At 38.5% G+C, this 16694-nt stretch overlaps 1 protein-coding gene across 1 annotated transcript in view; it reads left to right on the plus strand.

Moving 5' to 3' along the window:
* MYPN (myopalladin) overlaps positions 1-16694 on the plus strand; it is a 47370-nt gene that overhangs the window by 18330 nt on the left and 12346 nt on the right. Inside the window, exons 9-11 of the mRNA XM_062001391.1 lie at positions 204-573; positions 4194-4781; positions 7059-7206. Coding sequence (XP_061857375.1) covers positions 204-573; positions 4194-4781; positions 7059-7206 — 1106 coding nt within the window. The remainder of the gene's footprint in view (positions 1-203; positions 574-4193; positions 4782-7058; positions 7207-16694) is intronic.

Consider the following 16694-nt stretch of genomic DNA (forward strand, 5'->3'; position numbering starts at 1 on the left):
TGGTGGAATTCACAGGGGACATAGTTGAAGACCACTGCTGGATCTTCCAAACTAGAACTGTATCTCTTTTTCCCTTGCCATTACAATATTCCTTCATTAAGGAAGTACAAAGTGAGGTTTTCCAACTGTCACTTTTCTGATTTTATTTCACTATAATTTATGGTATTTGCTTGTCATCAAAAGTTTTATATTTGCTATTTCAGCATCTGAAGACAGTAATAATGCCGCTACCCTTCACACAACAAGCTCAATCAACTCCATTGCTGCTGAGCATCAACCTCCCCCATGTACTCCTTCCCAGCATGCAGTAAATCAAACTCCCAAACCTAAACTTGAAGGTGTTCTTGTGAACCACAATGAACCCAGATCAAGTTCCAAAATAGGTCTCCGTGTGCACTTCAAACTGCCTGAAGATGATAAAGGAAGTGAATCACCACCAGAGGATGGACCTGGTGCTACAAACCAAATCAGACCCAACTATTTCCAAGAGAGGATAAACGGACAGCCAATGAAAATACCAGAGCCGACATCGCCATCCAAGGAACCCCCCCCAGTCCTGGCTAAACCAAAGCTGTAAGTAAAAGGGATTCTAAGTCTCCAGAGCATCACTGATATTATTTAGTATTCACAAACCGGGACACTCTTGCATTGGAACAAAAACCTCAAATGTAGAACAAAACAACAGTTAGTATCACGTGGTGCTGGCCTAATTAACCATAATCTTGGAAAATGTATTCTATAGAGCTAGATATTTTTTCTAAAATGTTCTCCAATTTTAAAAGGAAAATGTTTTCCCTGTGAAATTTTATTTAAGAATAGGTGAACAACATTGCTTTTATGCAGGGAAAATAAAACCAGATTGTTCAAATACATTTCAATACTGAGTATGTGGTTTTGCCAATACCAGACATATTCAGTCCTATGCATAGTACAGGTTAGCAACTAGCTGGCAACTACAGTCCCAAAGGCCATGCCTCATGACTTTCATGTCTCACAAATGCTACCTCCTGCTGAACAGGATAAAATGCTTGCAAATGTTTGATAATGTGAAATCATCTGGAAAGGTGATGGAACAACTCATCCTGAATGTTGTCACTAAACATATGATGGATAAGATGGTTATCAGGGGACGTCAACATGGCTTCACCAAGGGGAAATCCTGTTTGACCAACCTGATATCCTTCTATGAGTGCATAACCAGCTGGCTAGATGAGGGGAGAGCAGTAGATGTCATCTACCTTGACTTCAGCAAGGCTTTTGACACCGTCTCCCATAACATCCTCATCAGAAAGCTCAGACAGTGTGGCTTCAATGAGTGGACAGTGAGGTGGATCGAGAACTGGCTGAATGACAGAGCCCAGAGGGTGGTGATCAATGGCACAGAATCGAGTTGGAGGCCTGTGGCCAGTGGAGTTCCACAGGGATCGGTTCCGGGGCCAGTCTTGTTCAGCATCTTCATCAACAACCTGGATGAGGGGACACAGTGTACCCTCAGCAAGTTGGCTGATGACAGCAAACTGGGAGGACTGGCTGATTCCCCAGAGGTTGTGCTGCCATTCAGCGGGATCTCGACCAGCTTGAGAGTTGGGCAGAGAGGAACCCCATGAGGTTCAACAAGGACAAGTGCAGAGTCCTGCACCTGGGTAGGAACAACCTCATGCACCAGGACAGTCTGGGAGTCGAACTGCTGGAGAGCAGCTCTGCAGAGAGAGACCTGGGAGTCCTGAACATAAGCCAGCAATGTGCCCTCATGGCCGAGGAGGCCAATGGCATCCTGGGATGCATCAAGAAGAGTGTGGCCAGCAGGTCAAGGGGGGTTCCCCTCCCCCTCTACTCTGCCCTGGTGAGGCCTCATCTGGAGTCCTGTGTCCACTTCTGGGCTCTTCAGCTCAAGAGGGACAGGGAACTGCTGGAGAGAGTCCAGCACAGGGCCACCAAGATGATCAGGGGTATGGAACATCTTTCATATGAGGAAAGGCTGTGGGAGCTGGGGCTGTTTAGTCTAGAGAAGAGGAGACTGAGGGGAGATCTTATTAACATTTATAAATATCTAAAAGGTGGGTGTCAGGAGGTTGGGACACCCCATTTTTCTATAGTAGCTAGCAACAGGACAAGGGGTAATGGGATGAAGCTGGAACACAAAAAGTTCCACTTAAATATAAGAAAAGACTATTTCACTGTTCAGGTGATGGAGCCCTGGCACAGGCTGCCCAGAGGGGTTGTGGAGTCTCCTTCCTTGGAGGTCTTCATGACCCACCTGGACATGTTCCTATGCGACCTGATCTAGGTGACCCTGCTTCTGCAGGGGAGTTGGACTAGATGATCTCTAAAGGTACCTTCCAACCCCTAATGTTCTATGATTTGAACTAAAAAGTACTTTCATGATCAGTGCACTGTGAGCTCAAGGGGAAATTTTAAGAAGTCATGTAGTTTTCTTAAAGCTCAATTTACAGAATTCACACTGCAGCTTATTAGGAAATATCTTTTAAGCATTTTTTAAACCTCCCAAAACTAATTTAACGAAAAGCATGCAGAGTCTTTCATTTAATTTATTAAAAAGGCAGAAGCTTTAACTAAAGGCTCAGGAGGGACTTTATAAAGTAATTCATTGCTACTCCTAAGCAGGTATGTTTATTCATAACATAAACATTACAAATGAGAAGACAGAACTTACATACCATGTAGCAGAAGGAGAACTTGGAGTAGCGCTTTTTAAAATTTGTTCATCCCATATTCACAGCTCGATACACTTTCAGTGTATTGAGTGTATCTTCAGTGTAAGGGAGAAGCAGAGCAGTATTTTAAGTTGTCCAATGCCTGCATAAAACAGAATTTCTCTCCCTCCACTGCAACTGTAATAAAGGATGCATTATTATGCAGATGTTTAGATGAAGAATTGCAGAACTTCTAACTCTCTAACATTCTGCTGTCTCTACTTCTACATTTTTCACTTTTTAATGGTAGTTGTTCATTACACAATCATTTACCATATCCTCTCTTCCTTTTTTTATTTTGGATAGGGATATGTTAGCCTGTTTAGAACCATAAAATTGTTTCAGCTGGAAGAAACCTTCAAGATCATCAAGTCCAGCCTTTGTCCCAGCCCTATCAACCACTAGACCATTTCCCTAAGTGCAACATCCAGCCATCTCTTAAACACCTCCAGGGACAGAGACTTCAGTATCTCCCTGAGCAGTCCATTCCAATTCCTGACAACCCTTTCAGGAAATAAATTCCTCCTCATATCCAGCCTGAACCTGCCTTGACCCAACTTGTGGCCATTTCCTCTTGTTCCATTGCTTGCTACTAGTGAGAACAGATCGACCCCCGCCTCGCTACAACTTCCTTTCATGTAGCTGTAGAAAGCTGTAAGGTCTCTCCTGAGCCTTCTTTTCTCCAGGCTAAACTGCCCCAGATCCCTCAGCCATTCCTCATATGAGACATGCTCCAAATCCTTTATTATTTTTATATATATATGTTTTATTCCCATATGCATAATAAGTAAATTAACCAGTTGACAAGGCAAAATATTTTTTCTTAATTACAAAGTAAAAAGCCCTGAAGGTAAATGCAGTAGATAGCGTCTAGGCAAAAGAACCCCACAACTGCATGAAATGCAAGTCCTCCATTAATTATGTACTCCTGCCTGTCACTGATAGTCAACACCACCTGAAGCATACTCACATTATCTCTTCTGGTGGATTATTCCAAAGCTTTATTAGCCAAAATGTCGATTTGAGAATCCACTTTAACAGGTGCTAAATAACTGCAATCTGGCTTACAAATACTCATTTAAAATCCAATAAACCAAATCCTACTCCTAGTTACAGAAGCAGAGAGGTACTAAGATGACATAGAGCAGAATTTGATGATGCTATCACTTAAATACAGTCAAGTAAGATTTATATTTCATATGTTAAAATGTAAGAATCATCTCTTGTCAAATAATTTCCAGAAATAAAGCTTTTGTGCCTCTGGCAAAGAAGGGGAGAGGAAGGAAAAGTTTATTTTAGTAGCAAACTTATATTATGGTCTTCCCATAATGTTAGACAATATGTCATACAGCAGTTCCCCTACCTTGTACTGTATCACAGGACATAGAATTTTTATCTCTCAATTCACATATGGAAATGTAGTCAACCAGCACAATCAGACCTCATGACCAATTTTGCATTTTTTTGTTTTATATGCAGTGATCAGACACAATTAAAACAGCTCCACAATCAGGTCTTGCTTGAACAACAGCAGTTGCAGCAGTCATCTACAAGGGATTTGTCATTCAGCACAGCTGTATGGAATTCTGCTACTTCACTCCATCAACAGTCCAGCTCAGATATGTACAAACAAAGCACAGCCTCTGCTTCACAAGCTTTCAACTATACTCCAACTAAGCAGTTCCTGCCATCACAAACCACATTGCTTACCAGCTCTTCTTCTAGCTTCTCTGTTACAACATTCAGCAATGTCCCTGAAAAAACTCAAAGAACAAATAACAAGGAAAATTTCGCAGGAAATCCTCCACCTGCCCAGTCAAGGTCTTCAGCAGGATTTACAAGCAAAAGCGAACACTCTCTATCAAGCCCTAAAGAATCCATGGTGCCTCCATTAACACTTTCTACATCTAGCATAAAACAGTTTCAGCCACAGAGTGTGACTCCTGCTCCTATGTCTCCAACGGGACGGATACAGAATCCAGTAGCTTTCCTTAGTGCTGTTCTTCCTTCACTTCCTACTGTGCCATCAACCAATGCTATGGGACTGCCCAGAAGTACACCAGCCACGTAAGTAGCATAAACAATATGTGCAGAGGCAGGGACAAGAAATACTCATGAAGGAAACTAAGACGTATACCTGTTCAAGGGGGGAATTTCAATGAAATGCAAGTCATTCATAAGGCAGAAAAGCAAGTTATTCATGCATTTTGGTCATTTCATGTAACTTTTACCTTCTAATAAGAAACTGATAGTAGCTTCTATAACAACACACTTCAAGGCTAATAAAATTCAAGACAGAGAGATATGAGCTTATAACAAATACATGAAAAATTTGGGTGCTCGGAGATTTTTAAGACTATATTAGTGGGAGAAAAGAGATTTCATGAGCTTGCAGGAGAACTCACTGTAAGACCATTTGCCTATATAAGCTATTAAAAAAATTCTTACCTATTGTAAGCAATGAGTAAAGTTTTAAAAGGTACCTCATAATGTCAGTTATTTCTTCGTCCAGGTAAATCTAAGAAACAACTTATGTAAAGATATTTTTCTGGTTTTGTTACTTTCTATATTTAAAGTCCCACCGAAAAGCACAGGAGAGTTAATGGTTTGCACAGAAATATTTTAATTGGTAGCTAGCATGTGAGAAAATGGCTTCCATCACACAAGCAAATAAGAATCATGATGTCTTGGAAAGGTTGTGGCCTTAAGAGTTCCTTCTTTACTAGTAGAATTGAAATGAATATCCCTTGTGTGGCCTGTGTGAACCTTGTGTTAGCACAGCTAGCATCAGTAGATTGATACAACTTTTTATCCACAGAACTTCAAATTCTGCACAAAGCAAGGAATTTTTCCCTTTTACCAACTGTACATTTCAAAGTAGTGATAGCTATTAGTAAGTCACAATCTCCTAATTAGCCAGCTGATACTATATCAATCTGTAATTATAAGAGAAAAAAGTGTCCCTGGATACATAACAGTTACCACTCTGTGTGCCAAGAAAACCTGTCTTCAAATCATTATTGCACTCCTACTCACAGGCCACATAATCACCATCACTTTGCAACACATGCTTGGAGGCCTTCACAGACCTGGCATCACAAGCAGGCATATGTAAATAAAGCTGTGAGGTTCACAGTGAAGGTTTTAACTATATCCAACTGAAGCTTTTGGCCTGCTTTCACAACATTGCAACAGCAAGCAAAAGTCAACTGCAGCTACTCCCCTTCCTCCCCTTCAGAGCTGGTGCACAAGTGCTCAAGCACTGTTCTCTTTGTATTAATGACAACCCCCTTGCAAAGTGCTTTAGTTTTTCTAACTGCTATATATATTATTTACCAAATAAATCCTTACCATAAGCCTACCAGATAGAGTAGTTAAATATTGTTTTCTTCATTGCACTTTTCCCACGTCCAAGAGCTGAATTCCCATGGAAGTAGAGCACATCATGCTGAGATTCAAATCTAGATCTCTACACAGAAGAGTGTCAAAGTGCAGGCACAAAAGATCAGGAATGAATCTGAGCAACACCTGTGCTAATCTGTGAACATCTACTGAAATTTCAGCTTCCTTTTTTGGTATTATCAATGGTAATAATTCTGTTGACAAATGCAGTGAGATCATCATGTCTGTAGAACAACAAAAGGAGAGTACCTTGCACTGCAATCATCAGTTGCATGTTTTACCTAGATGACCTGTTATTAAGATCCCAACTCCTGGCAAACTACTAGAACATTGCATACTCTGTAGTAGAGTGCTGCTGCTGTGCTTCAACAGTGCACTCTCACAGTCTCCAGGCAGTCTTATTTAAAGTGTTAACTATTTTCAAATACAGACTACATCTATAAAATAAAAATACAAAGAACTGTTCATGTTATTTGTCATAAAAGGATGAGTGAAATGAAAGAAGTAGAAGTTAACAGGAAAACAAAATGATAAATGAAGATGAGACATAAAGATCAATGAGAAATTGTGTTAACTTTAAATTATTGCCTGATACAGTAAAATGTACAACTGCATTCCTATGGTAGAACCTATATACATTTCTTCAGCATTCATTGTGATCTCATTATTCTAGAACAAATATAAATCAAAATTAGATGCCTATTACAGTATTATAATGCTCATTCTTTTTAAGATGTGTCCCTAATTCCTGCTGACATGGGAATGGGATGCACCATTAAAATAGTACCAAAAAAAAAAATCTCATATTGTGCCTTGACTTCTACATAAATAAATAAATAAAATGCTCCTCAAGACAACTGAAGCGTAACACATCACACAGGTGACAAAAAAAAAGAGAAATACTGGTTGCTGCATGTTAGTATCAGAATTTTCTTTTAATAGCCCAACACAGGGATTAACAAAGAAAAATCTGAAGCCTCTGCCATTAGCAACAGACGATTCTATTCGGGAAAACAAAGCTGCACTTGTAAAGGACCTGGAAAGAAGACTGCATTTCAGAGAGGATGTTAATCAACAAAGTAGTCAGCAGGTAAGAAAACTGAGTGTTGTTAAAATAAATTTCCCTCGTGAACAAACATGTATTGTGACTTGTGGAACAGAAGGTGTTTGTGAGGTTGAGCTGCTCCACTACTTTGCAGAGTGAGCTTTTGTGGTAAGTACCAATTTGGAATTGCAAACTGGAGCTTTAAATAGGAAGCATGAGGGGGTGCAGCTGTAGATGGTTTACTTCATGACTGAGTAGGATTTGTAATTTCTGATCATCTCTGTTAGAGACCCGTAGGAATGTAAAACTTTTTTTCTTTCCATGGAAGCTTCTTTACTTTGGATTTCATTTTTTCACTTTACAAGTTGCTCAACTCACTGCACACATACAAATTCATACACTGTATATTTTTAATACAAAGTAAGGAGTAATCAAACTGTTTAAGAAGAGCAAATAATGGTTTCCTCTGATCTGTCACCAACAAGGGAACTTTTCACAACGTCTGTTAGCCCTTCTGTCAGAGAATATGCAAAGATAAGCAAAAAGCCATGGAGTCTCTGGAGCAAATTACTCTCTGTGGGCAACTGCAGTGTAATCCCTGTTTTCTTAATTTTGCAGTTGACCTTTCTTTCTGACAATCACACTGTTAAAGCACTTTCAGTAAAACAACTGGCAAGTGGTATGTTTTGCAGATGAATCACAAGTGTTACAATTTGGACTTGCTATGGTAGTAAGACAAATTATTTAGAGAGCTACTGTGAAATGCCAATGAGTCTTTCAAGTTAACTGCATATTGGCCCCTTTAGAAACAACGATCACTATTAGTGTCAAAGTTATCTGCTGACAGCAAAAGTTATTTATACACATTTTTGCTATTCTGTATGAGACCAAACCAAAATCTTGAATCACAAGTCCCCTACACACTGAAAAAACTTCAAAGGTGGCCCTTCTCTAACTGTTACAGTAATTAGAATGCTAATATAATGATCTAGAAAAAAATTTTAGGATTGCTCAATAGAAGTTCCCTCATCTCCCCCTCAGTTCCCACCTCTAATCACTTCTGATTTATTCTTTCACATCCAGGAAAACCACTGCTCACACTGATTCCAGGAAATTCAAGTCTGAGTTTTCTCCTCAGCGAAAGCAGTGATTATTTAAAGAGATGAGAGATGCATAGTATTTCCCAAAATTCCTATTGCTTTGCCATTTATAGAACAATGAACATAGTGAGAATACATAGTGCTCTAATCATACCTATCGATTTTGCCCCATTTTTTTTTCCTCTTGTACTTAACACAGAACTAAAAAGGAGACATCTTCATCCTATAGATGCCATATCTGCCTTAAATTGATTATTATAATGGTAGGGAAGAGCTTCTTAATCACTTTCTCATAAATACAAATGTAACTCTCCTGTGTGAAAGATCACAGCCTAATGAATGGAGTACAGTGTTGACTTCCTTGTATTTCCTACATGCTATTTTAAAAATTCCTTCTCATAAAATATGTCCTAAAGTATATTTTCCTTTAGAGAATTGTATTGTAACCCCATATTTCAACAGCAGCATTTGGTCTCATTTACAGTATCTGCAGAGCATGTAGGGATAACCCAGACAGAAAGCTGCAGATGACAAGTCTGTGCCTTAAAGTACTGGTATTCTCTTACATTACTATATAAAGTGCAGTAATGAACATGAGTGATTTACATCCTGGTGCTCTATTTACTATCTACCATATACTTCCATACGAAAAGTGTTTAGCTTACAAGTCAAGATTTTACTAAGTGTCAGCATTATGCACTCAGCATGATATCTAATAATCCAGATGTACTCCTTCTGTTTCATCCAGTACATCATTCATCACCAACAATAAAGAAATCCAGAATCAGAACACAGTTGGTAATTTTGCTGATGTTGCATGAGACAGAACAAATTAGCTTTTGGGCTTCTACAGCTATGATAATAATGCAGTGCTGACAGAAACACAAATATGATTTTGCTAAGATTCTAGTGGCAACTTTGATGAAGTACATGTAATAACAAGTTGTCATTTTCACCAGAAATAAAACACTATACCTGTCATTTATGCAGATGGCAGTAAGCTATATTGCCAGGTGACATTTCATTACAATTTGGAGTGTTGAAAAAAATATGGTTCAGTTATATCAAATGCCTTCAGCCAGACTTGTTCAATTCTTTCAAACAAAAGGTACACCAAATGAGGATTACCTTTAAGCAATTGCAGCAAGAGCTTAGAACAAATCCCAGGGTTTAGATTTGACTCAGTTTCTTCCTTGGCTTGAAGAGAGGTGAATTAATAACTCTTAACTCTCTAAGGATGGCTTAATTCCTTGCCAGTGGGTACAGTGCTGTCCCAGGTTGCACAAATAATTAAGCACTGCTTATCAGCAGGATAAAAATCTGGAAATTCCACCTTTCAGAACAGGTCCTGTAACAGGAGACCTCAGCATTCCTCTCACTTGCTCCAGGTCAGTGAATAAAACTCAAGACTTTGAGGCAGCATGGAATGGACTCTCCTTTAGCAGGAGGTTTCAGAGAGCATTTCAGCTTAATGGTTAGGGTGTTTGAGGAAGATGCTAGAATCCTTTCTTTCAGTTTGTGCTGAAGAAAAGAAACGGAGACAGACAGAGGTAGGGACAGAAAATCACTCTCCTGCCTAGGAACTAGGACAAACACCTGGATTCTTGTCCTTGCTACAGTGGATGTTCTTATATTTCTGGAAAGTAAAAGAGGACAAGAAGGACAAAGAACTTCCATGTCCACTCATCTCCAGCCCCATAATGTTTTATTACCACAGAGACTGAGGTTGAAATTCTGTGAGAGAGAGCATCCATGTCTCATAACCTCAGTGTTTGTGCTACTGCACCATTTGATGAGAGCACAGCCAGTGTTATCTCCACTTCCCAAAATCTTTCAGTCTAGCCCACTGGGCCTTTTATCTTCCTTATAATAACATGTCATGTAAAAGAGACGTGTGGGAAGCAAAGGATGGGCACAGTATTTAGGGGAATTATAGCAAAAGGGAAAAAAAATAAAATGTGTTATGCAAACTGCTCCTTTTACCCTGGTATTTTGGAAACACTTACAAGCTTCACCAATGGGACTATAACTACAGGAAATTCACCTTTACTGGCAAAACTTAGAAATTTTTTATATTATCTCCTCAAAACTTTGCCATACAAATAATATAAAATGAGGTAACTAAACCTCAAAATCCTGTAATGTAATACAAATCATTAACTGTGCAATAAAAAAGGACAGGAGAATTAAGTACCTGGTCCTTGTTTATACCTTTTGGGTTGTAAGAACTATAAACTGTGTTCACATATCTGTGTCATTTACTATGAAGAATATCATGGAAAAATGCTGGTTGGTTGTGTCCTATGTAAGACCCAGACAGCAGCGTGGTCACTGCCTTATTTGTAAGACAAAAAGTAAAACTACAGCTGTTCAGAAATTTATGCACAGCCTGCATGTGAGTATTCTTTACTTTGGCTATGGAATACTTCATAAGAAATTTCAGAGCAGAAGAAACACAAGGCTTGTCCTGAAGCTTTTAGATCATTAAAAATCACAGCCTGCAAAGTCATATGCAGAACCAAACTCATCAGACAGGCCACATCACCATTAACACCTCAACTATCAAATAGAATCATCTCATAGTTCTCATACTAAGCAGTCAGCCTCAGAAAGAATCACCTAGAACTTTCTTCCCCAGGGCATAAGAATTACACATAATTCAATCACTCCAAAAATCTTTCTCAACACCAAGCAATCATCTCTCAAAGGTCAGCAAATGTAGACAATTTTGAACTAAGAACAGGAATTAAAACACAAGGCATCCTCACAGAAGCTTGTTTGCTCTGTACTATAAAAGAGAAGATATTTAAGAACCTGATCAAGACAAATTACCAGATCTCAGTATTAACACGTATAAACTTCCAATAATTGTGGGAATGAGAAGTTGAATAACTACTTATGTCTGTCTACTCTAGACTTATATCTAATCAACAAGGTACAGACAGATTTTCCTGGTAAGGATCCTAGCTTGCAGAACTCATCACCTAGGACAGAGAACTTGAGCTCCTCATGCTTTCACACATACTCCTAAGCCACAGACTCCAGCTGAGCTTTACAACTCTGTGGGAGTTGTAAAGCTCATTTACTTTCTCTTCTGTTCCTCTCTTGCTCAACAGCTTTGAGCTGAATTATTTTTCAACTATTGTCTAGCTGTGTATCACAGATGACTTGCCAGATTCTTCTAGAGTTTGTGTTTCTGTTTAGGCAGCATGATATTCATGCCTCGTGCCACATAAGGTGGCCAACATAATTTATCTGGAAGAAGTAAATTGCTTTAGTGATATCTCTTTATGAGACATAAGTGAATAAAAGCATGCACTCTAGATCTGCTGGGTTTTGATTTCCAGCACTGAAAGCTGGACAAGACACAGAATCTAAACTAAACACAAGATTTCAGTTAGAGTAGCCTAGACTAGACTTTGAAGCCAGGGAGTGTTACAGCTTGGAAACAGACACTGATATGCAATATGGGCCAGTTTCTTAGATAAACTGTCAACTGGATTTAGAATAACTCTGCAAAAGGTCAGTCTCATAAAAGTTACAAAACTGGGATTAAATGGGGAAATTCATCTTGAGTTGGCAATGAGTAGCACACAGAATTATATTTTTATACAGTATTTGAGAATTAACATGCAAATAAATTTCCTCTAGCCATTCTATTTGTGGTAGTTTCCACGGATTACTGGGCTAATGTCAGATCTGCATAGATTTTGATACTACACGCTTCTAACTGTTAGCATGTATTTTCACTAAGATCTGGATCCTGTTAAAGTCAACAGCAAGACAGGTCTTAACTTCAACAGATTCAAGATTTTAGAACTCATACTCAAATACAAATTACTACAGTCTATGCAATTCCTCTTTTTGCCAAAAAGGTTCACAGGTAGCAGAACGGCGCAGGAGGTAGCTTATTTGTCTCAAGATCTAAGAGATCATGATTCAGCTCTGGGCTCTATGTTACCTTAACAGGTCACTTAACCTCTTTAGACCTCCATTTGTTATAGGTAAAATGCAGGTAACAGCTCTGCCCTGAAGGGTGCCTTGCTGTCAGGTGCTCAAAAAAATATGGTGGTGTGTCCAAATAGATCAATCACAGAGGCAAAATTACATGAATCTGTATCTTCAACAAGACTGAGAGAAAAAAATCTTGAGATTTTGATCTTGAGAGATTTTGTTTGCCATACTGGTCAAATTATAAAGCAGAAGCCTACAACAATATTGCCAAGGAAGTGTAAAGGCCAGCAACTCCCCAGAAGGGAAGGTGCATTTCACCTCTCCATCTGCCCTAAATTTCCACTAGAACTTCTCTGGGGTTTTGTTTTGGTTTTTTTTTTCCTTTGGAGTTAACTTTCTTCTAGCTCACTCCTATAGAACAGGTTACTGTAGGGCTGGAAGATGGCCAGTGATGGCAGGAGGAACATGTGGGAGCATATGTATATGAGCAGGGAGGGAAGCAGGGGAATGCTGCTGCTAGCATAAGCTGGCAACTAAAGTGGTTGAGCTACACTGGCAAATCACACAACAAACATGCTACACATCTCTGTGGCAAAAATACTGCACAGCTCACTTACAAGGTGTTACTAATTGAGAAAAATGAGATTTGAGAAAAATGGTACAGAGCTGCTTAAGACACGTGTTTACCAGCACATTTCCTGGCTTTGCTCTGGACAGTTTTAAGGCTTCTACCCTTCCAGCTATACCCTGACAATATTAATGCAACCACCACTGCCTACTCCTCTTTTGCTAATGCACTTCAGTGAAATTCACGGGTTTCAAAAAGTCGCAGTCTACTCAGCATGTATAGATGTAGAAAATAATATAGAATTATAAGAAATATATGTATTATATATATCTAATTTGTACAGAATATTTACACCTCTAAATAGGTATAAATTGAATTTTACAGCTTTCTAGCTAGGAGACAGCACAATTTTAAATATTTTGTTTAATATATTAAACAAGTGTCTGAATTCCTGTCTGTAAAAATTTCATCTTCCAGGAGAACTGTCAAAAAGCAGCTTGAACCCTATATTTTTTACTCAAAACCAGAGCTTGAACCTTTGTGCTCTTTCCCTTAGTCTCCTCAGTATGCTGAACTGCAGCCTAGTTTTAACACTGTACACAGCAATCACAATGACTTGTTCTTTGTACGATGCTTTACAAAATACATGTCTGAATGAGAAGCACAAACACTTTGCCCTACTCCACTTAGGTAATCACATTCAGAAATAGTTTTATGGCTTATGCGATAAAAAGGGTTCTTCAGAAAGTCGTATTAACAACTATTTCCTGCTCTTCCTAAACCTAGGAGAAAATCTACCAAACAACCAAAAAAACTCCAAGGTTATAGTCTCTGAACGGCTGTGTATTTTCACTTATTTCAGAGATTCCTGTTCACTGTAAGAAGTTTGGTATAGCACCTTCAGTCTGAGCATAGTGGTGTTAAAATTTTCACAGCAATGTTAACTTAGTCTTGCTGGTTTGTGTCTAAATTGTTATAAGTATATATATATATATATATGCACACTAAACAATATGAGCACAACACAAAGACAATGCTTTGGGGCTGTGGGAGCCCTGACATCAATATTTTCTTATTTAAAATGTATTTTTGAATGTAATCTTTTTTTTAAACAATCAGTCCAAACACAAGCTTGCAGTTATTAGCCATTGTTGTGTTTGCCTGGAAAAACAATGACTCACGTGGCTGTGTGGCAGAGAAGCAGCAGCCAACAATGCCAGCACAGTGTTGGTAGTGCAGCAATATGCACTTGTTCTGACAACCTGCTACTTTAGTTTCACAACTTTTTCTCCATGTGCACAAAAATCCAGTCACACACACTCAAGAAATGTGAGAGAAAACCTGTCTATGATTAACTTCAAGGTTTGCAGACAAATGAGAAGGAAGAACTGACCATATTTCTCAAGGAAGTAAAGTTTGTAAGAAGTTAGTATAGAATCATAGAATCACTTTCATTGGAAAAGACTTTTAAGATCATCTTCAGCTCATCACTCAGGAAAAAAATTTTACACTTTGTTCACAGAAAACTTTTTGAGATCTAAAACAGAGGCAAGAAACATTAGGTTAATTACACTTTGAAAATAATTGCTCTATGTTTAATTTATGCTAGCTGGTTAGACAACTCAAGACAAACCTGTACCTTTCAAGTAGAGGAAATAAAAGATGTCAATTGTATGAGTATGATCTTATGAGTATGATCTGCTTTCATCTGTAGGCCACCATGACTACAGCAATCCTACACTTTTCATTTCTTATTACACACCATGACTTCTTTTGGACAGCAATGAATCTGGAAAAAAACCCAAAACATTATCAAAACCTGCTGACCAAATTATCTATAAACAATACTCTCAACACCTTACTCATTAATATGATGCCTTGAAAGTGTAATGGTAATGCATCCCTAGCTCCATTACTTCCCTCTGCTAGAGAACACCCAGTGATGAAAAAACTCACTTCAGAGACCAAGTAATGATTCCTCAATCTTAAACTATACAGCTGAGGATGCATTACAATGCTGACCTTTCTAATTTGAAAAATTGTTCTTGTCATTAGCAGTTTTAATTTCCAAAACCTGCTTTTGACACAGTCACCAGGAAACTGAACTAAAAATTTGATCTAGAGATTAATTACATCATTTTCAAAAAGTCATTGCATTCACACTTTTAGGTCTAATGAAACATGCATACAGATCCATAAAGTTGAAGACTATATACAACTAAGATAGTCCAGTGGTAGATTTATTGATACCATAAAAGAATGACGTTAACTGCTGGTAAGGTTCACAGGGCAGTAAATAACTGGTCAGCTGACTTCCAGATTACACAGACTGAATGGTTTTGTATATCAGAGCAGATGCAGGCCCCCTACATTTTCTTCCTTTGTTCTTTATTAACTTTTACTGCAAAACTAAGAGGTGATGGCTCTTGTGAAAGCCTTTTTCCAATTTTTAGTCTTCTAGACTACAGCTTTTACATTGCTCCCTGACTCTGAGAGGTCTTAACATTTTTCCACCCCACTCATTTAATTGTAATCTGAGCTCAGGGCTGCCTCGAGTAAAAATTCTTCATGGACTTACTGTCAGCCTTCTGAGATAACCAATTTGTGAGACACTTCACCTACTGTGTCCTTTGCCATGTTGTCCTCTAAACATATGTAACACTTGAAAAATGGCTTATCTTCGCAAAGGGCATAACTGTGCTCAAAAGTGCTCACACGTGATAAATGAGAAACATGTATGCAAAACAGTGCATTTAGCTTTATAATTATGCTGTCAGATAACCAATATCCAGAAATAATTACTTAATTTTTGAGAGGTTCATTACACAATGAACAGTAACATGTTTAAACAGGGAGAAATGAGACTCTCTGTATCATACTTGCTATGTTGCCCTGACCTTTATTCATGTGACAAATCATTAGGTGATGGAACGGGAAAGATAGAAAGAGATTACCCCTATCTTAATTAAACCTTAATTATTCTCCATATTTCCAAAGGCTGCACAGCATGTTAAATCTCTGACAACAATACAATTTCTAGAAGAATTAGATATAGTAACTTCAGGTCCTACTGGAAAATTCAGAAACTCAAGGAAATTTTTTTTTATAAGGTCATTTTTTTTTTGCCACAGATTTTACTCTCTGCTGGCAAGAACTACCTCAGCAACATGAAGAAAACTATTGAAAGCTCTCAAAGAAGAGTAAACAAAACACCAGATATATTCTTCATTACATTGCTTGCAACAACGTATTTAGGTTTGAATTCCTTAATAGATGGGAGATTGTAGAAACGAACTATGACTGCACTACATTTTGTTAACATGGCTGCTTCTCAGAACACAGTTGTCACTCCCTGATTTTTACTTGATTATTCCTTCTGAAAAACACATGGGTCTTTACTCAGTATCAAGGGTAAAAGAGTGATTACTTCACAAAAGCCAACTCAGAAAGTCGATTATACCCTGTAGTTGCTGCCTCTCATACTGTGGCGTGTATCTCCCACACTTCTACAGACCCATAAGCTCAAAATCTCCCACTTGGGAACGCTGTACCACCAGTGGTGCATTTCAAGAAAGTATCAGAGAGCAGACTGTCCCTGTCAGAGTGAAGGGAGAGTGTTAAAGGTAAGGAAAGTATCTTGAAGGCCATCCCAGCAACCTTGAAGTTACTGGTACTGCTCCAAAGCTGTGTGGTAGAAAGAGCCCTGTAGCATAAGAGAAGAGGGAGAAGTGGAAGGAGAACTCAGTTTCCAAAAAAGAGAGGTCATCAAAGTCTTTTCCTCCCTACTCTGAGATGCCTGCATTTTCCTGCCATAGATAATATTTACTAGCAACCAACACCTGACCTTGGAGCAATCAACAACAACAACAACAAAAATATATTTTAGACTAAGAGACCAATATAAAACATCT

Source organism: Colius striatus, chromosome 8 (genome assembly GCF_028858725.1).
Source record: "Colius striatus isolate bColStr4 chromosome 8, bColStr4.1.hap1, whole genome shotgun sequence".
Classification (NCBI taxonomy): Eukaryota; Metazoa; Chordata; class Aves; order Coliiformes; family Coliidae; genus Colius; species Colius striatus.